Here is a 27,668-nt window from a genome sequence, read left to right as displayed (position 1 = left end):
CGGTTTGGATTATCCTATGGTGTGGTATGGGCGGGGCCTACATTGTTCAAAGATGGGCCCACCATTCCACCAACGGTTTCTGTTGGGCCCACCAATTGTTCCTGTTGTGTGTGTGTGTGGAGAGAGAGAGAGAGAGAGAGAGAGAGAGAGAGAGAGAGAGAGAGAGAGAGAGAAGGAGAGACTGCTTGGACTGCGAGATGGACTGCGAGAAACCCATTTCTGGTGCAAATTTTTGGAAAAGTTTATGTATGGGGGTTTGGATTTAGGGAAAAATTTAACAGAAAAAAATTAAAAAATTCCATGGAAAAAAAGTTTACCAAGGACAACTCATTTTCTATTTAAAAAAATTGTTGAAAACTATTTTCCATCATTCAAAATAGCCCCACGGAGAGTCAGTGCTATTGATCTTCATCTGTTCTGGAGAAATTAAGAACATTGTGATTGGTCCTGTAGCTCAATTCTTTGAGGCTATGTATCACAACCTTGAGGTCGTAGGTTCAATCCCAGCTTACCTACCAAAAAATAAATTTAAGAACATTACTAAAAAAATAACCAACCCAAGTTATATCCTAATTCTGAAATTTACGGCTCCATTTTACATGGATTTTATAATCCTGGATTTTATAAGCTAAAACTTGGATTTTATGAGCTAAAACCTGGATTTTATAAGCTATAAAATCCAGGTTCTAGTTTATAAAAGCAAGGTTTTATAGCTTGTAAGGATTTTACAATTCGGGATTATAAAATCCTTATATCCAATAAAGAAAAATAACAAACGTAACTTTAGCATGAAAAGACATCAGATTAGGAGACAAATTATGACACTGATACTTGAGGTACAAGAATATATCAATCCATCTCTGTTCTCTTTACCTGATCCAAGAATTCTGGCTGGCGTCTGAATGCGAATTTTGTATAGCAGTTGGGAAAGGCAAGAGCAAGATTCACCAATTCTGAACACAACAACTTCTACACTGAGTGGATAGAAACTGGTGCAGGTGCGAGATGCGTCCTAAGTAAGAACCTTGTGACTTTATAGGTTGGATTTTCATTTGATCCCCCTTTAGAACCATCAAAAACTCTGTAATCAGTCATCAATCAGTTGACAATTGAGCTGACAGATAGGCTTTAACAGAAAAGAATGTCAATGTAAAGCAAAAAGTGCTTTGAGAATGAGTATATGCAGCCCAATTTCCAGAAATGTGATTTGGGAGAAGAATGGTGTGGGCTTAGGACTGTCATGGAAAGGTTTCGGGCAGAAAAAGGTATCTGAAGCGAGAATCAAATGGAAGGATTCCACAATTATGCGAGCCAAGGAAACTATGCCGCCTCTGTGATATGCATTTTTCTACAAAGTTAGCCTGTTGAGGAGGAAGGAAATGGGAGATCCAGACGGCTAAATTGGCATTATCGACAGAGCCCCTGGTAAAGCAGTGCAGCATCTTTGGCACCAGAAGTTTCCCTTTGCTACTCACTCCAACCGAAGCTCGTACAAAGTCACGTTGAGCTTCTTGAAGCTCTTCCCTTACATTTACAGGAGTATAGATCCTCACCTGAAAATTCAATATTAGACAACAAAGAATCACAAGATTATGGATCAATTTACATTGGAGAGGAAGTTTAAATATTTTTATTTATGTACTGAGACCTGCTTCAAATTATATAACACACAAATACTGATGTGTGCTGAGCTCAAGGCGTGCCTAGGCAGGCACCCATGTTACATAGATTCTTCTAAATGGGCGAAGAGTCCGTGTCGGACACGTCACGAATTCCAAATACTTTAGGATTCTACAAGACACTTCTAGATCTCTTTTATCATTTTTTGGCTAAATATTACGACCACAACTTTACAATTACTGCATGTTTAGAGTTTTACCCATCCTAATATTAAGTTTCTTAAATGTAAATAAAATATTATATCTACTTAGCCTATTAAAATTTTCAACATATTACTTATTATATTCATATTATTATATAAAAAAATAAAATTTGGAAATTGATTAAACATTTTTACGAATCCACAAATCGTCCCTTTTGAGGTTTGCCGAATCCGACACTTGATGCCCATGTCAGATTCTGCACATTCGTATCCGCACTCATGCAACGTAGGCAAGCACTCAACGACTAAAAGTCCAAAACTGTGTATATGGAGTTTGCCTTTCCACCCACTTGTTTTCATACCATCCATGTCAGTCGAACAAAGCGATGAATACTCAACTCAACTCAACAAAGCCTTTGTCTTAAACTAGTTGGGGTCAGCTAAATGAATCCTTTAGAAAAAAATTCATGAAGAAGGTAAAAGGAATCTACCGGGCTCTCATCCTGGTTCTAGTTGGGGTCGGCTCTAATCCATGTCAGTCGAACAAAGCAATGAATATTATAGATAAAAGAGATGGGTGGAAAGTAAAAAAATGCTAAAACTATTATATTTTTACAGTTTAATAGCATGTTTCAACCCTCGTTGATTCGCAAAATAGGCGATAATTAAATAAACTTTTCTTGGATGGCAGTGATCCAAGAAAAATATATTAATAGGCCCCTTTGATTCAATTATCAAGAGGGGAAGAAAGAATTTACAAGGATGATTAAGAATATATCATAAATAATTTGTTTGACATTAGTTACTATAATGTTTAGCCCAAATGCGTTATATAAGTACCAGAATAAACAGTCAAATAAAGCAATGGAAGCATGGAGGCGTGCATCAACTTTACCGCAGGGGAAGAGTACATCCCACAGCTGAGAGCAAATGTTGCAAGCGGTTCCGTGTTATCAATTGAGAACTTCTCCTGCTCCTCTGATATCTTCAATTTGTGAAGGGCAAGAAGCAATGCCTGAGAATTTCAGACATATTAATCAAAATCATGTTTTCCAAAAGCTCTCAGAAGAAAATACTCCTATAATGTCAAACTACAAGTCCCATACAATTTGTGGCCTATGGAGCGGTGGCTTCATCTTCAAGATTGCATATTTGATAGATGCAGCATTGAATGAATGCCCCCCAACTGTGTATGCTGCCTGAAAACAAAAGATAAACAGCAATACATAAGTAGGCAAATTCAAGCCAAAAACACTTGGTCATTTCATGACATGTTTCTCTCTTTGCTTCTCTTTTGTGAAACAAGAGCAAATCTGAAATGGATTAAAACCACGGAAAATATATACTTCATGTACTCATAGAATGAGGGAAACAGCAATGATTTATACAGGAAAAGTAAAAGGAAGAAGATAACGGGTGAAACAATAACTTAATAAGGCTGTGTTAAGTTCTGTCCATCATGGTTTTTCAAAAATCTGATCTTAGTACTGTGTTCCGAAAAAGTCATAATTGACGTGGAGTTCAGAAAAATTAAGGTGCTCGGAGGTTGCTTAGAGTAATGTGTCCAAACACAAAATTCCCATTAAATAGGGCAAGTTTCTCACTGACTCGAACAAGTCACACAGGGAACTGAAAGACTGACTTCCAGAACTACTCTGTGTTCTACTGGTGCGTATAAGGTACTAATACTATTTATAACAAATCCAAAACAGGGCTGGTTTCAGTGTAAAAACAATCTCTGCATCTGTGTCTGATACAAGATATTTCGATTTATCTTTTGTTTTGTTTTGTTTTGTCTTTCTTTTTACAAATAAATATGGTATAAAAAACTTTCCATTGCCTACCAAAGAAACATAAAAAACAAATAGAAGAATTCTCTGCTCCAATGAAAGCACACTTAACCAAAAACAAGACGCATTGCTGCTGGTATCTCAATTGGACACCCTACTGAGACCACATACATAAATGCCTCGTATAAACTGGTAATGGAGGGATGTGCATTTAAAACTGCTATTTGGTTCAAGAGAGTTTAAGACATCGGTATCAAAACTAATACTCAAGAAAACCAAAAAACTACGAAACATGACAAAGAAGGCAGAGTAATGTGTTTACAAACCAAACCTTTTGCATCAAAGAGAAAAGCTTCAACTCATTTTTCGGAACTCCATACGCCAAGTAAGCCTGGAAGGAATTCAGATATCAGATAATCGAAATTAAAATCAATCAACTTTTTCCATTGATTTTCCTTCCTTTCTTGAATGAACCCATACTTTGCCATGAGCTTCCAATAGTTCTGCTAAGGAATTGCCTACACACCAAGTCATGAAAAACTAAAGTGAAAACGTACATGCATGATCAATGCGTTATATAAGTTGATCCAGAAAGCCAGCTTCTCATTTCTGCTCAAAAGTGTTGGGTTCACATTTGCCAACTGCTCAACTAGCGACCTGTCCCTCAAAACAGAAAAAGAAATCAGTTTCAAAATCTATCCAAGACTCATACGAACAATCATGCATTTAGAATGAAGCTAGGACTCCAATTTCTAAAGGTGATCTTTGTGAAGTTGCAACAAAGGTATGTAACAAGGACACTCAAATTTGCAAGAAAAGGCCAGGTTAGACACATACTCACAGGAAAAAGACCCTATGTTGACAATGACCATCAAGATAAAATTTTGATTTAGTTTTTTTTCTTTTGCTCTCTGGGATCATATGATGTACCAATTTATAATATTAACTTGTTTCTACGTTACATAGTTGTTGGGAATTCTTCCAGGAAAACAGAAAATGTTTCCAGAAAGGGACACATGGTGTTTTGTTGATTCCACAACACCACTGTACCAGTATCAACTGATGCAACCATGGCCGAAACATGTTTTTTGTGTGCTGACATCATTATTAATGTGTGACTCAATACATGTGTGTATACGTGTGAGTGTGAGTGTGTGTGTGTGTGTGTGTGAACTCGCGCACGTGACCCTGGTGTCATAAGAACAAAGCTTAACTACATGAAATTTCTATAACTTTAGTCAGAATATCGTGAGTCGTTAAATATACAAGATACTTTACGAATGTGTTGAAAGCACAATCCATCCCAATTCCCAAGACACTCGAGAAAGAGTAGGTTGGGTAGAGTTTTACCTGAACATCCGTAGAGTTCCTGAAGCATATTCCAGTTGTTTCTTACCCACTGACATCCAAGAAACCTCAATTGCTAAAGCATAGCTTCCAATGTCCGTCCAACTTAGTTTTCCACTAACTTTGTAGGGATCAAAGACATTAACAGAGGCTAACACCTCACTACTACAATGTAAATCAACTTGTGGGCTCTGAACTAATGATGCATCCGTCGATGGTTCAGATAGTGACCATGACAAATTGGAAAGATGCCCAAGGGGAGATGCAGAGGAGTTGAGGCTCTCCAACATGGGTGGTTTGGATGAAATCGCGGAAGAATCTGCTAGGGAGATGAATATGTTTTTCATACACCTGACCATCTCTTCTGACAGCTGATTAGGGTGATTCAAGTGGCCCCAAAACCGCATATTTTTATTAAGTTTCCCAATAGGTACATGCTGAAACACTTCTCTTGTTGTGTTCTTATCTTCAATGAAAGAGGCACTGCCGGACGTACTCTGATTGCAAAGAATAAAATATTAGACGATATTTGTCAATTTTTTCAGACCAAAAGTTTAATTACTAGCTTTCATCTTCTAGAGTTTTAAGGAAAAAACAAGGAGAGATGAGAAAACATTTAAGGAGCCAAGAAAAAACTCCAAAATTTTCAGGTTGTCTAAGAACACACCAAAAGTTGTTGCTTATAAATCAAGTTAGGTATCCATAACCAGTCCAAATGTTGTCTGAGTTTGAGATCAGAAATCATAGGAATAGTTCTACACTATGGCAAGAGTTTATGCGAAATTTTCGTGTACAACGACAAGCCTCTCAATGACAACAATTAAGGACAACCCAAGCAGTCATGCCACAACAAGTCTTTCCATGTCACCAGAACTTCCGTATATTCATTGTAATTTCCATTATTACAATAGTGTTTGTACTGTTTAAGTATGTATTTCTTCATACACAGTTTACTCAGTAAAATTTAAAAAAACCTATGATTTGTGGACATGGATACAAGTGTCAAATGTCGACATGGACATGGAGTGTTGGACATGGCAAACTTCCAAAATTTAGAAACAGGGACATGGCTAAAATAGGAAGTAGTTATATCATGATTTCTAGACACGGATTCGTGTGCCGAGTTTCAACACAGATATGATGTATCTGACATGGCGACCCCTAAAAATGTAGAAATAATAGCACACTCATACACATACATACATATAAAGTTACTAACACTTCTAACATTACATTTAAAAGTGTCGAAAGGAGTCTCGATACATGTGGACACGGGTGTCGTGCCGGACATGACACGTGTGTCAGCGGTAAATTCAAAGTGTCGGATAAATCATAGAAAAAAACACTTATTTGAACAAAAAAAATCAGTCACTGATTTCGGCACAATAAATTTTCCATCATCAACCTGGAGCATTCAGTCCTTGGCTTTAGCAAAGGATAAGAGCTTCAAGGAAAAAAATGCTCCAATTTTTAAGCTGAAATTCTAGCACAAGGGAAAAGGAAAGAAACCTCTGTTGTTGAGCATGCACCAGAGGTGCTGCTACTAGTTTCACATGGTGGATCTTGCTCCTGGAATGATACTTCTTCAGATGTAGGATGCACATCAGATATAGAATGCTTTGGATCGCTGAAAGAAGATGAGATCTGGACAATGTAGGAACAACTTTATGTTCAGTCTCTAATTCTGATTCAAACTGGATAGTTAATGGATGAATAAAAGCATTATTAGACATCACAGCCACCTTAGAATCAAAGCCAAGTAGATTCATTAACAAAATTGGTCCCTGACTTGTTTTATCATGTCCTTTTTCACCCTAACTTGTTTTTTCATGTCTTTTTTGTAACCCTTGAAGTTACTTATAAATATTCTACCTACCTAGATCATGGTTTTAAATTTACACCGAAACCGACACGAAACAACCGAAATGTTTCTGTTTCCATAGCCACCAAAATCAAAACCGAAACAACCGAAATGCATAAACCAAAATCATAAGTGTAATAGTGGTATACTATATTAGTATGTTGAGGAATGATAGATGCAAGGGCTCTCTTTATGCAAGGGCCGGAGAAGGGCCCTTAAATAGATCCACGTCATTAAGAAAGTCGGTTGAGAAATTGAATTCAGTTACACTTAATGATGTGGATCTATTTAAGGGCCCTTCTCCGGCCCTTGCACCTATCATTCCACTAGTATGTTTTACAGAGAAATTATATGATGAAGGGCCGTATACACACGTACCCATCATCCCATCCTTGATATTTGATCCCACAACAGCTCTTTTTTGAGGAGCTGTTGCTGGATCCAATATCAAGGGTGGTACTTCTGACGCACCACCTTTACTGTTTATACGGCCTTTCATCATATAATTTCTCTGTTTTACATAATTATATTCATATGAATTGTATGCGAAAATGTGGTGCATGTATTATGTATAAATATTTACATGAAATACATGTGAAATTTTTATTTATATGGTATGTACTAAATTATCAGACATGAGAGATAGTGCATGTCACTAGATGTTCAGTGTTTTTAAACCATTATTGATGGATGGTTGTCTTGCTTATGTGATAATTTCTACGTGTGTATTTGCTCTTTTTTAGCATTTCCTGAAGATTCGTCTTTAAATGCTATCATTTGCATATTTTTCCATACGTTTCTATGATTTTACAGGATTTACACATAAATTTCCAACTGAAACCGAAATGAAGCATTTCCATGGCAACTGAAACTGAAATTTAAAGCCCTGACCTAAAAAACCAACATATAAGTGAAGAGCACCAATATGTGTAAGGTTACATGGAACCATTGACAAGACCACCCATGGCGCTGAAAAGCACTAGAAGGTCTTGACACACAGCACGCCAAATATAAAATGCTTTTGATACAATTTGAAGAGCATGCACATGACATGCTATTTAAAGCCCTATGCATAAGATACATACAATTGTTATAATTAGAAAAGGTAACAATGGACGTGTTTATAAACATACATAGCACGCCAAATATCAAATGCTTTTGATACAATTTGAAGTGCATACATACGACATGCTATTTAAAGCTCTATGCAGAAGATACATACAATTGTTATAATTAGTGATGAAGTGTGTAGGGTAGTTTAGTCATTACATGTATTGTGAGGGGTATTGTAGTCATTGTACACATGTTGCCCTAGTTGGGCTTGTATATGCATCATATTACATGAGAGAGTTCCTTATCCTTCTCTCTAACCTTATCCCCATTTCTAACATGGTATCACAGCTACGATCCTAGGAGAAAGAAAAAAAGAAGAAGAGTTTTCCCATCACCATCTCCCATTCATGTTTCTCTATCTTCTATACGCTCATTCTTACATGGTATCCTGAAGACGCGACGCGAGACGAGACGCCCCCCACCATCCGAAGACATGGCGCAACAAGACTCCCTCCTCCTTGATTTTCCCAAAACCCTTGTTGGGTTCCTCCTTAGTGCATCCCTAAACCCTAAACCCTACATCCATTACCCTCAACCCTAAATCCGTGAACCCCACACCCTAAATCCATGAAACCCTAACCCTAATCCCTAACCCTTCTTGTAAGTTCCTAAACCCCACCCTTTCTTGTAAATACCATTTGTAAATCCATCCATCCAAAACAAAATAAAAAACCATAAAAAGATTCATTATTTTCCTTTCTTTTCTCCATCCATAGCATCTTTTCTTGTTATTTCTCCATAAATCTCGTTCTTTTGAGTTCTTTCTAGTTCTTTAATCTCTTTCTTTTCTGCGTCTCACCCCCCCATCCACTCCATCCTAATCTTTATTTTTTCTCTCTATATTCCTTGTATTCTATGGTCTTTGTCTTGATCTTAAAGGTGCACCCAAGTGTTTGACGAAATGTCTAAGAGGGAGGTTGTGCCTTCAAGTTCTTTTTCGTTGCAAGTTGAAGGCTTTCGGCCTCAACTTAAGGGGGGGTGTTGTCTTAGTATTGTCGTGTTGTTGTCTTGTTGTCATTTCCGCATGATCTAGTATCGTCTTCTTTGTTGGTAGTTCATTGGTTGGTTGGTTTCTTCTTCGTGCTCTTCGTTGGTTCCGTCCACGCTTGGTGTTTCTCGGTGTGATTCCTTTTATGTGGTTCACCCTTCTTTGTTGATGATTTGTTAGTATGCTTGTGGCTTCTTCGCGTAATGATGTGTATGTTGGTTGGTGATTTGTTGGTTGTTTGTTAGCGTTTAGTTGGTGTCTTGTACGCGATTGGTTGGTGGTTTGTGCACCCTATTGGTTGTTGCTTTTGTCGTTGGTTGGTTGTTGCTTTTGTCGTTGGTTGGTTGTTGGTTTGTGATCATCATTGGTTGGGTTGGTTGTGATTGTGGTTGTTTGTCGTTGGTTGGTTGTTGGTTTGTGATCATCATTGGTTGGGTTGGTTGTGATTGTGGTTGGTTTGTTGGTTGGGTTGATCGTGGTTGTGATCCTCATCGTTGTGGTTGGTTTGTTGTGGTTTGTTGTGGTTGGTTGTGGTTGATTGTTGGTTGGTTGTCCGCGCAGCGAAAGTGTGTTGTGGTTGGTTGTTCTGGTGGGCTAGTTTTTTTTCTCACCCCGTTTGCGAGTCCCTTTTGTTGGTGCTTCTACTTGTGTGTGTAGCTACCTTGGCGCAGTTTTACACCCCTGTGGTTGTAGTGGTTTGCGTTGCAATCCACCTTATTATTGTTGTCAGTGGCTATATGCCCAATCGTTAGTGTTGCTTTGGGCTTTGTTGTTTCTCCAGGCGATGTGCTGTCGAGCCGTCGTTGGTTGGTTGTTTCTTTAGGCGACGTGATGTGTGACTGTCATTTGTTCCTTGTTGTTGTGGGCTGATTTTCTATCGCCCTTTTGTTGGTTGGTTGTTGGTTCCTTGGTTCCTCTCACCTTTCTGGTGATTGGACTTCTTCTATTGGCGATGCGTTGTTCACCGTATCTCTACTCGTGCTTCATCGTTGTTGGCTATGTGTGCCTTTGGTGTGAGTATTTTAGTCGTGGTTCGTTGCTATTTCTCTATTGTGGCACTGTTGTTCGATCGTTGATCTCGCTGTTAGCCTGTTGGTATTCGGATTAGTTTGTCGTTGCTCTGCTTCAGGGGGGGATCATGTTGTGAACGCTTTCACCGCAGTACTGATTCAGGGGCAGCTGTTTTTTCTGATGGCCGTTGATCTCACTGCTGTACTCTTGTGGCCGTTGCTATTTTTTATTAAGTTTTTTTTTTCATTATGTATTTACCACACCAGCTTGAGGGAGGGGTGTCGTACCAAGCTAGCTGTGTGTATGAGATTATTATTATTTTGTTGTATGTGTATTTAAGTTGTTTATTTTAGTTTTCTTTGTAACAAGCTGGAGTTCTATAGTATATACACTCCAGCTTGAGGGGAATGTTGAAGTGTGTTAAAGCGTAGTTTAGTCATTACATGTACTGTGAGGGGTATTGTAGTCCTTGTACACATGTTGCCCTAGTTAGGCCTATATATACATCATATTACATGAGAGAGCTCCTTAGTGGAGACTCTCCATCCTCTCCATTCCTCTTCTTCTTCTTCTCTAACCTTATTCCCATTTCCAACAATTAGAAAAGGTCACAATGACTAATGTTTATAAACATTCACCAAAACAAATGAGAGAAATAAAGATTAAAGTTATCGTTTACGATAGCTTTCTTTCTGTGGAGCAGTTGGGCATATATTATACTCATGAAAGCTGAAAGGTAGAACTAAAATAATATAACAGAGAAAACTGCATACTGATGGTTTCACATTCTCAGGGGAGCATAGATACAGAGACTGAGAAGGTGATTGTTTCAAACGGTACTCCGCAAGCCTGCGTTCATTCCTTTCTTGAATGAGCTGAAAATGCAAAGAAACCATCCGTTGTTCAAGCTTTGAAACTGTAACCTCCAAGGTGGAAATATTAGACAAGAGTTCTTGGGCCTGCACATGGAATGAAGTAATGTTACTCCTATGGCCATCAAGAGTAAAGTGATTAGATGATCAACCATATTTGTGTGGTAAATTGACCATATGAGCAAATGGAAATAGTTTGAGTATAAAGGAAAGCTATTTAAACAAACTGATTTGGTAGGGGAAATAGGATTTTGATAATGAAACCTCTCACTACCCTAAGCCAATCGACGTTCACCCACTATCGATTGGTGCTTGGAGTCTAGATTGATCTCTGTAGTCAGATCTGTTGGTCAACAAGCCACTTTCAGGGTATCGAAAATAGAAACTAAACCGCTAGTTTTTGTAGTTCTTTATCTTACATATGGGGTGTCCATTTGGCATGGGACTAAGACTACTTGTGTTGCCCCATGATGCTCTACGATTTCAAATGGTATGGACTACGTATACATGTTTGCATGTGGGATCCTAGAGCAAATCGGCACCTAGGATCTTGAAGATAATGCATGCCACTAGTTTTTGTAGTTCTTTATCTTACATATGGGGTGTCCATTTGGCATGGGACTAAAACTACTTGTGTTGCCCCATGATGCTCTACAATTTCAAATGGTATGGACTTCATATACATGTTTGCATGTGGGATCCTAGAGCAAATCGGCACCGTGGATCTTGAAGATGATGCATGCACAGTCATTCTCTTCTCTCACACCCAGAGAGAGAGAGAGAGAGATGGAAGGGTAGGCGTAGGTGGGAGAGAGGCGTTAGAGCGAGAGATGGAGAGGAAGAGATGTTGAGAGATAGAGACATGGCGTGGATAGGTGGAATAGAGATGTTGGGAGAAGGAAAAATTGACAGCCCCCTTGTTAGGATTTTGTGACTTTTATTGTGGCCTTTCAAGACAATTTAGTAATTAATCTAATTTATCTTCCTCTGTTTGCACATCATGTGCATGATAGAATATTGTTAGGACTTATATTTCCACGGTGAGTGGGGTGCTAGAAACGTGTACTGGCAGACTAGGTGTTGGGACAAGAGCATGGAATACATCGTGCAATGGGTGATAGGACCATGGGACCTGTCGATAGAATACAGCCCTTAAACCTGGTACTTGGATGTTCCGCCAGGGTTTGTCTGAAGGGATCGGCTCCTGAAGATTGTTGACATAGTGTGTTTGAGGAATCACGTGAATCTTGTGTTGGTGTGTCTCATAATGGAAAGTACTCATTCACAATATGCGAAAATACACGCAGGTGCGAGGGATAGAAAAGTAATTCGATGGAATTAAGCTAATGTATGTTTTTCTTGAATATGTTGAATTAAGTGCACCGATACGATAGTGTGTATGCAATACACATTACTAGAGAAGCCCTTGTGGTGAAATCTTTTGTACGGGACATAGGGCACTATACTGTAAAGAGTGATGAATGCCCATGCTAGGACTCATTGCAATGTGCCGATTGAAATTGAGGAATTAACTGAAGTTGAGGAATTAATTGTGGAATTCCTGATTAAGTTATATTTAATGATATTTAATTTGAGTGTGTTTAGAGTGCTCAAGAGATACACGAAAGTTGAATACAATTATCCTAATTGTACTTGACGATCGGTCATGCCAAAATGGAATTTTATTGGAATGTCTAAAGAAAAATAAGGGACATATTTTTTCAAAAATTATTATATTATTATATTATTATTTTCGCAAACAATTATGTCGAGGGAATTTACAAAACGATTAACAATTTGGCCAATCAAATCAAGGAACACTTTGAATTGAGTAAATCCGAAAATCTATGGATGATTGGAAAAATGGAAATATTTCTTGATTGAACTCTATTCGAAGTGGGAGGTTTAATAAGTATGATTGATTGAGAAAATTATCTTAGGGTTGTGCACACTTGGCTTTGTGGAAATTATCTGTTGATGATGGTTAAATCGGTAATTGTGGCACTTGTTGAATGAGAAATTTGTCCACAAATTAGGAAATGCTGGAGCTAGCCCTAGATCCAAGGTTTTAAGGAACATTTATAAAAGTCAGAAAAATCCCACTCCCTGACACTTTCAGAATTGCACAATTCTGGAATTTGGAAGTGGAAGAGAGCACCATCAGACTCGAAGGTGAATCGGAAGTGGCTTGTTTGGTCGACGATTCAGAACGTCCAAATCTGCGATCACATCGTCCGTTGGGCATGATTCGAGGGTTCTTTTCCCTGTTTCGCAGGTACACCCCCACCCCCTCCAGTTTTTTATATTTATAGCTCTTTTTAGTTTTTACTCATAACTTCTCCTTCGAACCATACCCATCAATTTTTTATTTTTGCAGCCCTTCTCCACTTTCCCTTAGAACAAAACACCTTAAATAAAATTTCAGTTTTCATTGGTAATCTCCTTGATGCCATGTCATTTCCTGAGGATTACAATCCTTTCCCCTCATCCAAACAAACACTAAGAAAAAAAAGACCTAGGGGCGCTTGGTTTTAGTAGATGTCTCTTTACATAGGGTTGATGCATCCTTTTAGCTTTTTCATGTTTCTTATAAGATAAAATCAAAGTTTAGTCTTCACAACACATTTGTCGAGGTAGGAGTACATAAAAGTGTGGAAACTATCTAGACCTCTCCTTTTTATTCTAGTAGAATTGGCTATGTGCATATTACCCATATGGTGTTAATGCTATTCATATTGATTTAAGCAAGATGTTTTGCAGTACATTCTTGAAGTTTTGAAAAATGTCTGCTGATGGAAGTATGGAACTATCGTGTGTGAAAAAGGTTTGGAATGTACTTCTGTGAACCTGAGAAGGCGGCAATATCCCGCATTCGTTCGCTCTCCGCGAACCGTGTTCCAACAACGTTGCGGAGTATCAAGCTCTGATTATGGGAATGGAGTTGGCTCGGGAGTTGGCCATCCGAAGACTCTTCTTCAGGGGTGATTCCCTCCTTGTAAAACTTTTAGATTAATAAAATATTCAAGCTTTGCCATTTCATAATTGAATTTTGTCAGTGCCTTGGAAAGGTTAAGATGGTTTGTGAAACTTCCAAACCTAACAGTAGTAGCATATTCCAAAGTTCAAACTTTAAACAAAACAAAATCCATACAAATAATGTCTTACATCAGGCGGGAGGTACGATAAACTTGGTGATGAAATAGCATGATCTATAGCATTTTCAAGGACCACATGCAACTCCATCTCTTCATGTAGTTTTCGTTGCAATATTTCAACCTGTATCAGAATGAATTGTATTAGCTAATAGCATAGTGACAGATTAAAAAGTATAGCTTAGATGCATTTAAAGGTCTTGTGCTTGATTGCGTTTTGAGTGCACAACGAAGCGATCAACAATGGCCATACATTTATTTCTATGAGGGCTGAGAACCCCTCCAAAATGTATCCTCCAGTCAGAATAATCAGTAAAATAGAAATGGCTTGGAATCATATTTTTTGATACTGTCACAAAGCACTTCTATGCAGATTTCAATACCATAGTTTTAAATTTCCACAGAAACCTGAAACGTAATGACCAAAATCTTTCAGTTTTCATACCCATTGAAACACATTCCGAAACCGAAATGCATAGAAAAACCAAAATTGTAAGAATATTAGTAGCATATTATATGGGGAAAGTGACTATGAGCGACCCCTCATATATGCTTATATGAGGTGACGGCTAGAAACACGGTAGGCCCACATGTTTGGGGTGATCCAAACCATTCATTTGATAGGCCCTGGCATTGATAGGGTGTGCCCAAAAAATCAGCTCCATAGGATCATTCCAACCCTTCAAACTGTGGAGGTGAAAATGGGCGGGTATAAATTTGCCCAAATTTGCCTATTTTTCACCTCCGCAGTTAGAAGGGTTGGGATGATCCTATGGAGCTGATTTTTTGGGCACACCCTATCTATGCCAGGGCCTATCAAATGAATGGTTTGGATCACCCCAAAATTTTGGGCCCACCGTGTTTCTAGCCGTCACCTCATATAAGTTTATATGAGAGGCCGCTCTTAGTCACTTTTCCCATATTATATAGCATGTGTTACATGACTATATTTATATGAACTGCATGTAATATGTGGTATATACTGAATTATCAGACATATGGGATTTGCTGATACTAGTACCAATTCCACTTCAGATCATCCTCCTAGTACCAATTGCTGATACTACAAATTCATCAAGACCACATTTAACTTGATCAATTTTGGAATATTTGTGCCTTGTCATTTCTAAATCCTAAAATTTAAAGTTTATAATACAATCACTGAATGAGTTGGTTTCAGTATTTATTGTTTTAAATTATTTAATATATATCATACAAATGCTTTCTAATACTAGGTGCTACTATGTTGTACTCTTCTTGGAAGCCTAACTATTGTGCTCCCACACCTCCAACCCCCCAACCCCTTACCAACCCACTGTGAAACAAAGTACCCCAGTCTTCCAGGCCCTTTTCTCTCCACTTTAACACACTTAAAGCAACCTGATATGTTAAAATCTCTATAACTTAGGTTCATTTTTATTATTTGTACACACTAAAGGATTCCCAAAAAAAATTGTATGCACTGATTTTGTCTCACTTAATATGAACCATGGTAGCAAACTCTGATAGAACTTTAGATTGAGCTGGATCTCACTGAATCATAAAACAAAAAAAGTCATGGTGCCAACATATTGACTTAGTTGATATATTGCAACCACTCTCTCCATTGAACTATGGGATCCAATCAATTAATGTTCTGCAAACGAAGGATAATGTAACGAAAAAATAGCAGATAACTATATGAACAAATAAGGATCCAGTCCCAGACGAATATAGCAACGGTTGCAGCGCAGAAGGTTTGCAAAGTCTCCCGCAAATAAATATCCAACCCATAATCCAAAGACCTCATAAATTCAAAAAATTACCTAAGACCACAAGATAAATTTACAGCCATATCTTGTTAATGGTTATAACTTATAACCGGGATAAACTTACATCATGCTCAAGCTGGAATCGATAAGGACATATGCTGTTTCTTTTATCACATGTTTCAGGCCTTCTAACTTCTTCACTAGAATGGATCCCCTGAACAATTGCAGGATAAAAAACATTGAAAACTGTTAGAAGGTGTATATGTCCCTAAGGGCACTTGGACATTGTATATATATATATATATATATATATATATATCTATGGTGTGCTCGAGTGCCCAAAACTCATGTGGGCCCACTTTGTTAGGATGATCCAAAGCATTCATTTGAAAGGCCGTTACATAGATGGGGTGTGTACCAAAAATCAGCTCCATAGGATCATCCTAACCCATCCATTTGTGGAGGTCAAAATGGACAGACACTGTTTGTCAACAAATCTGCCCATTTTTGCCCTCCACTTTTGGAGGGGTTAGGATGATTCAATGGACCTGATTTTTGGTACACACCCTATCTATGATAGGGCCTTGCAAATGAATGGTTTGGATCACCACAAAAAATGTGGGACCCATGTGATTAGGCACTCGAGCGCACCAACAGTTTATATATATATATATATCGGAAAAGTGGGTCGAGCAAATAAGATTATCAACTCGGTCGGGTTAAAAAAGAGCGGGCCCACATTGTTTGGGTGGCCCAAACCATTCATTTGAAAGGCACTTACCTAGATAGGGTGTCCACAAAAAATCAGATCCATAGGATCATCCTAACCCATCCAAAAATGGAGGGGAAAATGGAAAAAATGGACAGACACTGTTTGTCACAAATCTACCCATTATTTCCTTCCATTTTTGGATGGGTTAGGATGATCCTATGGATCTGATTTTTTGTGGACACCCTATGTAGGTAAGGGCCTTTCAAATGAATGGTTTGGATCACCCAAACAATGTGGGCCCACTCTGTTTTTAACCCGACCGAGTAGATAAGCTTATCTAATCGACTGAGTAGGATCACTTTTCCCTATATATATATATATGTTCTCTCTCTATATATATATATATATATATATATATATATATATATATATATATATATATATATATATTCTTGTGAGGGGGAGAACATAGTTTCCAGAAACGCCTTGGGCTGGTGGGAAACCCGTTTCCCCTAAAACATGTTTCTCGTGCGTGGGAAACTCGTTTCCGAAACGTTTCTGAAACATGATACAAAATTGGAGAAACATTTTCGAAACGCATGAGAAATATATGTAAATCATGTGTAAAAGCGTGATAAACGTATGCAACACTCGTAGAAAACGCATGTGAAATGTGTAGGAAACAAGCGAAAATCATTTTGGAAAAAAACACATAAAAATTGTGGAATGTATATTAAAATAGAAAACAATAGCTTATATTGAAATAAAAATAAAAATAAGAAAAATCAAATAGAAATTTGAAATTAACAAAATTTGATTCTACAAAGCCACATATTTCGTGTTTTCCTTGTGTTTCGTCAGTGTTTTTTCTATCGTTTCTGAAACACATCTAATGCGTTTCCTACTATGTTTCTCATAGATTTTCTGTTGTTTTCCCGTTTCCCGTTTCCCATCTATTTTTTTCATGTCTTTCCCGTTTCCGTTTCACGTTTCTTTTCCCGAATTCGTTGCCCACCCTGGTAACTATGGGGGAGAAGCTCTCCAACTTGCTCATTCTCTCATTCTCTTCTCTCTTTCAACAAAAACCATATAAGTTCTTAAATACCGGACCATGATTAAAGCAAATTAAACATTCCAAGAAAAGTTTAAACCTCTAAAACACTTGAAAAGTTCCAACTGTCAAAAAAATGAGACTCAAGCAGATGACAATAGATAGCATACAGGTCAGATTTATCAATCTTAATAACATTATATCAAAGTAATAATTAGAACTAAATGATAAACTTTTTTTTATAGGTCCAAATGATAAACTTGCCATTGTCATCCGTGAGAAACTGAGTTCAGTTCAACTGAGTTCAGTTCAGTATGCTCCAACAATAGACATGGCTGCATTGTTGGAGGATCATGACTATTTATGGGATGGGCCTACCGTGGATGGCCCACGGTACAAAAAATCATAATAACCCGGCCATCCTAACCATTTGATATGACAATGATAGTGGGACTCAAGTGGGTGGTTAAAAGAAAATTTGGTCAACAGTCAACATTTGATGGGAAAAAGTCCATTGATGATGAATAGACGCTTACAATCATTTGAACACTGTTTTATAATTTACACGTGTGTGGCAATGATGTGCGACAAACACATCCTACTTGGGATTGAGCCTCTAGCCCAATGGTCAAGGCTTTGTTCTTCAACCTAGAGGTCGGAGGTTCAATCCCAGCTCACCAACCAAAAAGAAAAACACACATCCTACTTTGTCACAGGTGATGAGAAACAACCTCGTATATGATGGTTATAAAATACCAATTAACTGACTACATGAAATAATAGTAGATGCAACATAATGCACTTTTTTGAATCTTTAGCAGTTATCAAAATTCAAAACTCAGAGTTGATTCCAAGCGTGATCTTTCAACTTTCAAATTCAACTCAACCAAGTCAATGAAACACTCATCATTTTAGGCAGGATTCTGAGTTGATCATTGACTCCACCAACATTTATAAGATCAAAGTTTAAGCACCATACCGAGAGCTAGGAAATTGGGCAAAGCCAGCTAAGCTCCAAATCAAACGGCAATTAATTTTAGCATTGCTCTTCATGCCCAGCTTTCTAAACATGCACACTTCTCTACGAGATGATTGGAAAAATAAAATCCAACTGCATACATAAAACTCCTAATACTGACCTCTGACCTGAAGGAGCGATCACTCCCATTTTCACCCTGAACAGCGGACTGGTTTTCTTTACTACAAAATTTCTCTGCAGACTGTAAACATTTTGGGAGCGAACCACCTCTACAGGGAATAATTATACATTAAAGAAAATTTGTCCAAAGCCCAGAAAATTGCCCTAACAGATGAGTGAACTGAAATAGATCTAGCAGCAGAAATGCCCTAAAATAAGTGAACAGAATAAAAATAATAGCAGAGCAACAGAGATGCTAGTTTGAAAAAACAGCAAGAATGGGATACTTACAAGTTCATGGAAAACAGCGTAGCAGTTGAGTCACACATTACATAATCATGGGGTGAACTGCTTATGGAAAGCATCCAAGATTTGCTGAATTATTCTGCTGTTTCAAAATGTCAGAAACATGTAAGCTCAAATTACCCACTACAAAGAAAATAAAACATAACAGAAAATAACACACTCATTTACTTTCATCACCTACGCAAAATATGCAATATTTTTATAGAAATAATGAAATGTGTAACAAAACCCAGCTGTCAGGCCTAGGGAGATGCAGATTAAAGTGTAAATTTCTCTTCAAAAAAGTGAATACTGTTCATAGGAAACACTTCCCTAGTTCCCTTGGTTCTATAAAAAAAAAATCACTTCCTGAAAATAATCATGCCCATGGCATTTTATAGACAAGCCACAATGAGATGGAGACCCAGAAAAACACTGTAACACTTGTGAGTAATAAGTCATGAATGCACAGCTGCCAGTCATTTTCATTTCCTAAAATCAACATCCAACGATGCTGAGGTTAGACCCTAAATCAATTCCACAAATAATCATTTTTAATTTCAAACACAAGCGCTTGAAGAAAAAAGGACAAACCAGATCCCAAAAGCTTGACCTATAGCCCATAGTATGCCTTCAAAACAAAAAAAAAAAAAAAAAAAAATAACCAACGAAGATGATGCTTCAAAGTGTATGAAAACAAGATGTGGAGTACCCAATATAAGATGTTGGATGAGAGAGAAGATTTTCAGCTAACATGCTCTTGTTTTTTTTTATTGAAAAGGGCAGCAGAATATATATATATATATATATAAAGAAGCAGAACCGAGATGGTCCTGGAGGAACTAAGATAATACAAGCATAGCATTACAATAACTCAAGGAGGGAGATAGTCAAAGCACTCGAACGCGGCCCGAAAGACTCCTTTCTTGGCAAGGGAGTCTGCTTCTGCATTGGCTGATCTCCTGACATGGCCAAACGCGATGGATGAGCCCTTAGAGCTATCCTCTATTTCCTCTAAAAGAGGCAAAAATCGCCAGGGGGGAGTAGAGACGCCCGAAAGCCAACGAATAACATTTAAGGAATCCCCTTTGACTATAATTTTGTCGAAAACCAGGCGAGGCATCGAAACAATCCCGCTATGAACGGCTCTAACCTCTGCTTCGTTCGAGTCTGCCAATCCAATAGGCCCCGAGTAGGCCCAAAGAACTTCCCCTTTGTTGTTTCTATATAACCCCCCTACTCCTGCCGCTCCTGGATTGCCGATGGACGATCCGTCAAAGTTAAGCTTCAGGGACCCCGGAGGGGGAGGAGTCCAAGACGGGAGGATTTTCACTTTGGTAGCCGATTCCATACATATGATTGACCATCCTTCCCAGAGGTCGAAAGCTGAAACAAAGCGAAACAGAGGAAGGCTTCGGGCCCAGGATATGACCGCAGCTATCAACTTGACATAGATCCAATAGGGGGATCTAGCTTTACCTTCGAAGATACGAGCATTCCTCTCTTTCCACAAGAACCACCATGAGGCCAGGAGACACATCTTCCACAGAGTTCTGCCTTTCTTTTTCCACGGATTCCATTCCCAACTCTGAATGAATTCAGCCATAGAGTTGGAGGGGACCCAACTGATTCCAAAACGAGAAAATATAAGATCCCAAATATTTCGAGCAAACTTACAGTGTATGAAAAGGTGGTCAATGGATTCGCCAGCGGATAAACAGAGAGGGCAGTGATCGACCAGCCACATTCCTCGCTTCCTTAAAAAATCCATAGTTTGAATGCGGCCCCAGCTAACAGACCACCCAAAGAAGGCTACTCTCGGAGGGCAAGATTGTCTCCAAACCGAGGAGGATACATGCTCCTCTAAAGAAGGGATCAGATGGTTATAAAAAGATTTGACTGAAAAAATCCTCGAAGGATTCCAAATCCAAATCCGACGATCTACGCCCGAAGACTTGATGAAGCAAGAATCCAATAAGGAGAGGAGGTCGTGGTAAGAGCTTAACTCCCTAACAAAGAAGTCTCTCCGAAACTTAGGAGACCAAACCACTTTCCCTTGTTCCCTTACAAAACATTCTGATACCCAGGCCTCTTTTTGAGATGAAACGATGAATAAGTCAGGAAAAATCACTTGAAGGGGTGCAGCCGAACACCAAGGATCCTGCCAGAACCGAATCTGATCCCCCCTATATACTCTGAATCGAACGCCAGGAGCAAATAAAGACTTCAACCTCAAGATGTCCCTCCAGACCGTGAGTCCTTTGATTTTATAATTATCAACAGAGTCCCAGTGCCCATGAGCAGAACCATACTTACTTCCAACGACCCGGACCCACAAAGAGGATCAATCTTCGCCAAATCTCCACAGCCACTTGCCCATAAGGGCCTGGTTGAAACTCTGAACTCTCCTGATACCCAAACCTCTATTTTTAATAGGCAAGCAGACCACACTCCATTTAATCAGGGAGACCCCCTTGGAAGAACCTGAGCCGCCCCACAGAAAGCGTCTCTGAATTTGCTCAATGCGCTTAGCAACAGAGGCGGGACAGTGAAAAAGAGATAGAAAATATATCGGCATATTGGATAGAACGGCCTTTATAAGCACCAATTTACCACCTTTGGAAACCAACCGACGCTTCCAGGTGGCCAAACGACGCTCAATCCTTTGAATAATAGGAGCCCATAGGTTTTGTTTAGGTCGACCCATAGGTTTTGTTTGGGTCGACCCATACCAAGAGGAAGACCTAGATAGGTTGCTGGAAAGACATCTAACCCACACCCCATAATTCCGGCAAAATAGGATGCATCGCTCTCGGAAACGTTGATCGCGTACAACCGAGATTTTGCGAAATTAGATCTTTGACCCGAGACCATCTCATAACAACGAAGCATAGCTTTAAGATTAAGAATCTGGGATATGACCGGAGAACAGAACAGAAGAGTGTCATCCGCAAATTGAAGAAGCGATACTTCCACCTTACTATCACCAATAAGGAACCCTTGATATAACCCCAACTCACTTCCTTTTTTCAGCAGTCTGCACAGTGATTCGGCCATAATCAGGAAAAGAAAAGGAGAGAGGGGGTCTCCCTGCCGCAAGCCTCTAGATGATTTGAAGAATCCTTTTGCAGATCCATTGATGAGGATGGAGAATCAGGCGGACGATAAGCAGTTCCGGATCCAACCTCTCCACCGACCACCAAAGCCCATTCGACCCAGCAGATAATCTAAAGCTGCCCAATCCACTCGGTCATATGCCTTCTCCATATCAAGCTTGCATAGTATGCCGCCTTCCCCCTTCCTTCGATAATAATCAATGGCTTCATTGGCCGTTAAAGAACAATCAAGAATTTGTCGGTTGCTGACAAAGGCACTTTGACAGACCGAAATAATTGATGGTAGAACCACTTTGATACGATCCGCCAGAACCTTTGCGAGGACTTTGTAAAGGCTGCCCACCAAGCTGATCGGACGAAAATCCGAGACTTTTGATGCTCCTTCAATTTTTGGAATGAGGGCTAGAAAAGTTGCACATGTCCCTTTGTCAAGGACTGCTCCCTCAAAAAATTCAAGGAAGAAGCGAAGAAGGTCGGATTTTACTGTTTCCTAGCAAGTTTGGAAAAAAGCCAAACAGAAACCATCGGGTCCAGGGGCTTTATCTTTCGCTAAAGAAAACAGTGTTGTTCGGATTTCCTCCTCAGAGAAAGGGATTTCCAAACCGGCTGAAACCTCCAGACTTAAGCTTGCAAAACAAATGTCTTGAGGGATTGGGCGTAACATTCCATCAGCTGAGTAGAGGGATCTGTAGAAATCAATAATTTCTTCAATAATCCTCTCTCTGTCCGATACAATCTTCCCCTTCACGTCTAAGGATTCAATTCGGTTCCTTCTTCTGCGAGCACCGGCCATGGCATGGAAGAAAGCTGTGTTTTTATCTCCCTCCAACAACCACTTTACTCGAGATCTTTGGCGCCAAGAAATTTCTTCAAGCATCAACAACTCTTTATGCTCTTGAATTAATCTTCCTTGTTGCTCATAATCCTCCACCGAGGCCAAACCATTCTCTGCCAATGTATTTATCGCCATCAATCTGTCCTCAAGAATCCGCTTCTTGCCTTGGTCAACTTCTTTCTGCTCCTTATCCCACTCTTTCAATTTCCCTTTCATGAACCGTAATTTTTTGCCAATAACTACGTCCTCTGGACCTTCGAAAACGCGATCAGACCACCATCGGACTAATTGAGCCTCCAGGAGGGGGTTCTCCAGCCATGCTAACTCAAATCTGAAGGGGGGGGGGGGGCGGCAGGACTCCATTTTAAGAGACAAAAGAATTAGGCAATGGTCGGAAACTGAATGTGGTAAAGCCTGTTGATAGACTTCAGAAAGAATTGCCAACCAGTCACCCGATAGAAGAAATCTGTCAAGCCGGCTCCGATTCGAACCTCTGGCCCAAGTGAAAGATGATCCACCCAAAGGTAAATCTGTCAACTCATTGATTGCGATGATATCAGCGAAAGATCTCATGCCCGCAGTGACCCGCTGACCCCCGAGGCGGTCCCTTGAGCCTAGAACTTCATTGAAATCCCCCCCGATACACCAAGGAGCGGAGCATAGGCTTCGCATCTGATTTAATTCTTCCCAAAAACGGCACTTCTCAGAGGATGACAAAGGACCATAGACGCCTGAGAAGAACCAAACTGAGTTATCATTACATTTTCGGACAGTAACGGAGAGAGAGAAAACTCCACGCCAAACATCCGTACTGGCCCACAAGACTGAATCCCAAGCCACCAAAATGCCCCCTGAAGCTCCTTTGGATGCTAAGAAAGCGAAATTCCAGTCATTATTGAACCCCATGCTTCTCATATCTATGCTACTGATTTGCCCCATCTTTGTTTCCTGAAGACAAACAACCTCAGGGCGCCGATGTTTAACCAATGCTTTGATTTGAATTCTTTTCTCCCGAGAGCCCAAGCCGTTTATATTCCAGGATAGAATCTTCATTACCAACTGTATTCAGATGAATTCCTCCCCGCCCTGGTACCAAAGTTTCTTCCTTTTTTTTTTTAATTTGAGGCCTTTGCTATGCGATCCAGAATCATAATTGATATCCGATTGAAGTCTCACCAGTTCGCGCTCCGTTCGTTTCAGGTTTGCTTCGGATATCGAAACTGAAGATGACACTCCAGCAATCTCCCGAAGTTCTGCCGCCAGTATAGAAGACCTATATTCCGCATCGGGGCCCGGAAATACTAGGCCCAGATGAGAACTAAGGTGCCTGGTATGATCCACCATCAATTCAAGCACCGCCTTGGGAGAAACCGGGCCAGAGTCATTCCTTGAAGGGGCAGGAAAGAATTCTGAAGCACAAGGCAGGAACGGAAGATCCGCCTTGCTACACCATCTCATTGAAGAGAGATGGGAGGGACTTCCAAGCGATACCCTGACGAGCGAGCGAAAGGACCACTCCCTAACTTCACCAGAGAATAAATTCTTCATACCTCCCAAGCCACTAGAATCAATGAGCACCTTCCTTTGCCCCACCCAACACTGAATGAAGATACTGTCACCACGAGATATAAGGGGGCACCTACTCTTGTGTCGATGTAGACTATACCCCCTCATCCGGTTTTCCCCGAGTTCCTCCTCAGACTCAGGAGAGGATCGAGCGACGCCCACTGAACTTAAGTCGTGATTGAGGCTCTGATTTGTAGGGCTCATTAAATAAGGAGAAGAAGCAGCAGCTGGACGGAGATTGTGAGAAAAAAGCTCCAGAATAAGATCTATCGCTGAGAAACGAGGAGAATGATGAGCAGGACCAACGGCTCTGTCCACCAGACGCGGGTATTCATCCCCAACATAGGATGGATAAGACCCAAAGGCCCCTACCGCCACCTGATTCCCAGAGACCACCAGTAGAGAAGCCCAATGGTCCTCTGGATCAACTTCGCTTTCAGAAAGATCCGATGGACCCGAGATTGGCTCGTGGACAACATCCACTCGAGAAGAGTTGCTGTGATACGAAGAGATAAGACTGAGATTATGTCTTCAAAGCTGTTGACCTTAGAGTAAGGACAAGCTGATGCTGAGTAGTCCTGAATAGGGCTATCTATACTGTGCCACCTGTATGCTTGTGTGGGACCCACTTTTTGAAATTCATAATTTTCACCAGGTGAGTTGTTGCTAACCTGCGCCTCTTTCTGCTCACAATAGTCTGAAGGGGCCTCCGCCTCCACCAACCCGACGAGCCCGGCATTTATCTCCGGCACAGACAGCAATGCTGAGACTTCATTGATGGCATTGAAGGCTACCTGAGTTGCATTTATGGGATATTTACTAACTTCAACTACACATACCCCTTCAATAGCAGTATGTAAAGGAAGACCCCTCTCTTCTTCCGAAACCATTTGCACAGCCGGTGAAGAAGAAAGGATTTTTGCAGAGTTCTGGTCGTCGTCAACTTTTTCCCGGGAGGCTAGAATCCAACGAATTGTGCCATCGATAGAGCTTTGGATAGATAGTTCACTTCCGGGGCGACCTTCGGACATGATCAGCATCCTACCCGCTTCGTACCCGAAACCCGCATAACACGACAAATCAACCTCCACCACCTGGCCGATTTTCCGCCCTATACGCCGAAAATTATCGGCGCACCATGCTTCAGGCGGAACCCCTTCTATTGTCCACCAGAAAGGCTTCCCCTCCTTAGGAAATCGTGTATCCCACTTCTGTAAATCTTCCAGAGGAGAATGGGGTGGAGAGCACCAGTCTCTGATTAATTGAGATCGATTAGCGCCCGCTGAGATGGAAATTTGGGTTCTAAAGGAGCAATTTTATACACCACAGCTTCAGTCCCTTGACTACTATTGCGAGAGAGCCAGGCTTCCAAAGCGTCCAGATCACATCCCACCCTTCCTTCATCTTCCCCCATAATCCTAAGTCTGCATTACTAATAGACTTAAGGGGGACTACTTCAAGGTTGAAGGCTACACCTTCCGAAGTTGCAGGAAACAACGGCTCCATTCTAACATTCTCTGCTTGAGACTCTGTTGGTTTAGGAACAAGCCGCCTCCTCTCCACCTGATCCGCTTGCTGGGCTTGGTGCCCTGGAAAATTGAAATCCGCACTGGACCAGACTTTTTGACACTTCCAACATCTAACCCTCTTTCGAAAATTCCTGAAAGCACATCTGCAGCATCTCCAATCGCCTAATTCTCTATCCTTTCTTTTGTGGAAGACACTATCCATTCGACGTCCCTTCTTGCTACGGACGGGAAGCCAATCCGCCTCTTCAGTTCGGGGGGACCAATTTCTCGGCCTAACTGTCGGCACAGATCCAAACGTCCTCCATCCTTCTTTAGAAACGCCCAAAAGGCCTGCATCGGGGTTGGTCCGCCGGACCCCAAGAGGGATCAAATTCGCCCCACTGGCCCATCTAGGACGATCTCCCCCAACACCTCTGACCCCGTCGAAGATCATAATTTTCCCGGAACCCTCCTCTACTCTGCAAAATGTGCCGACCACCGAGCCGTGAGGTTCCACCGGATTCTGAATCTGAAACCCACGAAGAGACCGAGATGGAGGAGGACACTGAGTCTGAAGGAACTGAAGAAGAAGAGGGAGAGGATACAGGGGAGGAATCCGCTGAGGCCGATGTCTACAACGAAGAGACCACGGCTTCTGAAACCTCTGTATCTTCCTTCCGACGATCGCCAAAGAAGATCTGCTTTGAGGGGCATTCTTGCAGCTCACGCACGCATGATTCGCATTTTGAATGGGTTTAAGCCACTCCCATTGTTAGAAAGTTCCTAGTCCAGACCTTGTTTTGCAATCCAAACAATTGTAAAATAACATGCTCTTGTTATAATTTGGAAAGCTAAAAAGGAGACATATTAGAGATTGAAAGGAAACAAAAAGGGACCTTAAAAAGTGATAAGCACTTTCGATTCGCTAAAAAGTTACATAGCTATGCAAACTCCAATGCCATACAAGCACAGGTTTCAAAGGGCCACCTTGGCCAAAGTCCAAAACTTTACTTTTATTAAAACAAAAAAAAAGTTATCCACATCTTTTATACAGAGGAAGGAGAAAAAGCAATTCTCCATTATAAAGAAAGTTATTTTCTCACATACATGTCCCCCATGGATGCGAAAATACCCTAATTTTTACAGGTTAAGAGCTGCCGAAATATGACCAAACAGCAAAGAAAAATCAAAACTTTCGTGTACGCTCCTTTTTATCTCTTTATTTTACAGGGCGGATAAAGAAAGTAGCTCAAGAACTGATGAAAAAGAGAAAAATAAGCTCTGAAGCTGCTTGCGTTGTAAGATGAAAAATTCGGAACAGATACTTCACAGCTACTTCTACTTAGAAATAGTTAATTAGCTAAAAAACAGATTATGAGCAGATATTTCACAGATACTTTTACTTAGAAATAGGAAATACTAATGTCAATTAGCTTAAAAATAGAATCTAACAGTACTTGGGACAAATACCTTTTAAGAAACCGATCTTTCTGTCCTTTTTTTTCTCTGTCAAATAGAGACATATCGATTCGTTTTTAGGTCCGGGACACTCGAAAAACTCCATTTCTGCGATTTTATAGAGCGCCGAGGCGGAGACAGGTGTCCATAAAATTCGCACCCCTGTAGGATGATTCGCACCCCTCTTAACGTGAATGGTGGCAGATTTTAACGCTTTTTTTTAGAGCTTTCTTAGAAATATCGAAATCGCTGAGGTGGTGACAGCTGATCTGAAGAGAGAAAGAGATGGCAG

General features: G+C 40.2%; 1 protein-coding gene across 3 annotated transcripts; it reads right to left on the bottom strand.

Annotated features, from left to right (window-relative positions):
- Positions 1 to 312: 312 nt before the first annotated feature.
- Positions 313 to 27,668, bottom strand: LOC143856589 (uncharacterized). 3 transcript variants are annotated; one of them, XM_077366856.1, is made up of 14 exons: positions 27,389 to 27,667; positions 18,900 to 18,996; positions 18,610 to 18,718; positions 15,832 to 15,921; positions 13,970 to 14,080; positions 10,706 to 10,891; positions 6,469 to 6,603; positions 4,963 to 5,456; positions 4,170 to 4,269; positions 3,944 to 4,003; positions 2,929 to 3,021; positions 2,718 to 2,837; positions 874 to 1,553; positions 313 to 512 (listed from the first exon to the last, which is right to left on the bottom strand). In XM_077366856.1, the coding sequence occupies exons 2-13, from the start codon at positions 18,971 to 18,973 to the stop codon at positions 1,239 to 1,241; spliced, it is 1,887 nt and encodes a 628-aa protein (XP_077222971.1). In that variant the 5' UTR covers positions 18,974 to 18,996; positions 27,389 to 27,667; the 3' UTR covers positions 313 to 512; positions 874 to 1,238. The 3 variants fall into 3 exon arrangements, with proteins under 3 accessions (XP_077222971.1, XP_077222970.1, XP_077222972.1); XM_077366855.1 differs by having other exon boundaries at positions 18,900 to 18,993; XM_077366857.1 differs by lacking the exon at positions 10,706 to 10,891 and having other exon boundaries at positions 18,900 to 18,993; positions 27,389 to 27,668.

Source organism: Tasmannia lanceolata, unplaced genomic scaffold (assembly GCF_043159265.1).
Source record: "Tasmannia lanceolata isolate RefF3 unplaced genomic scaffold, GAP_Taslan_0.1 ptg000023l, whole genome shotgun sequence".
Taxonomy (NCBI): Eukaryota; Viridiplantae; Streptophyta; class Magnoliopsida; order Canellales; family Winteraceae; genus Tasmannia; species Tasmannia lanceolata.
The sequence above is the reverse complement of the archived record's forward strand: the minus strand, read 5'-3'. Positions and strand labels throughout refer to the sequence as shown.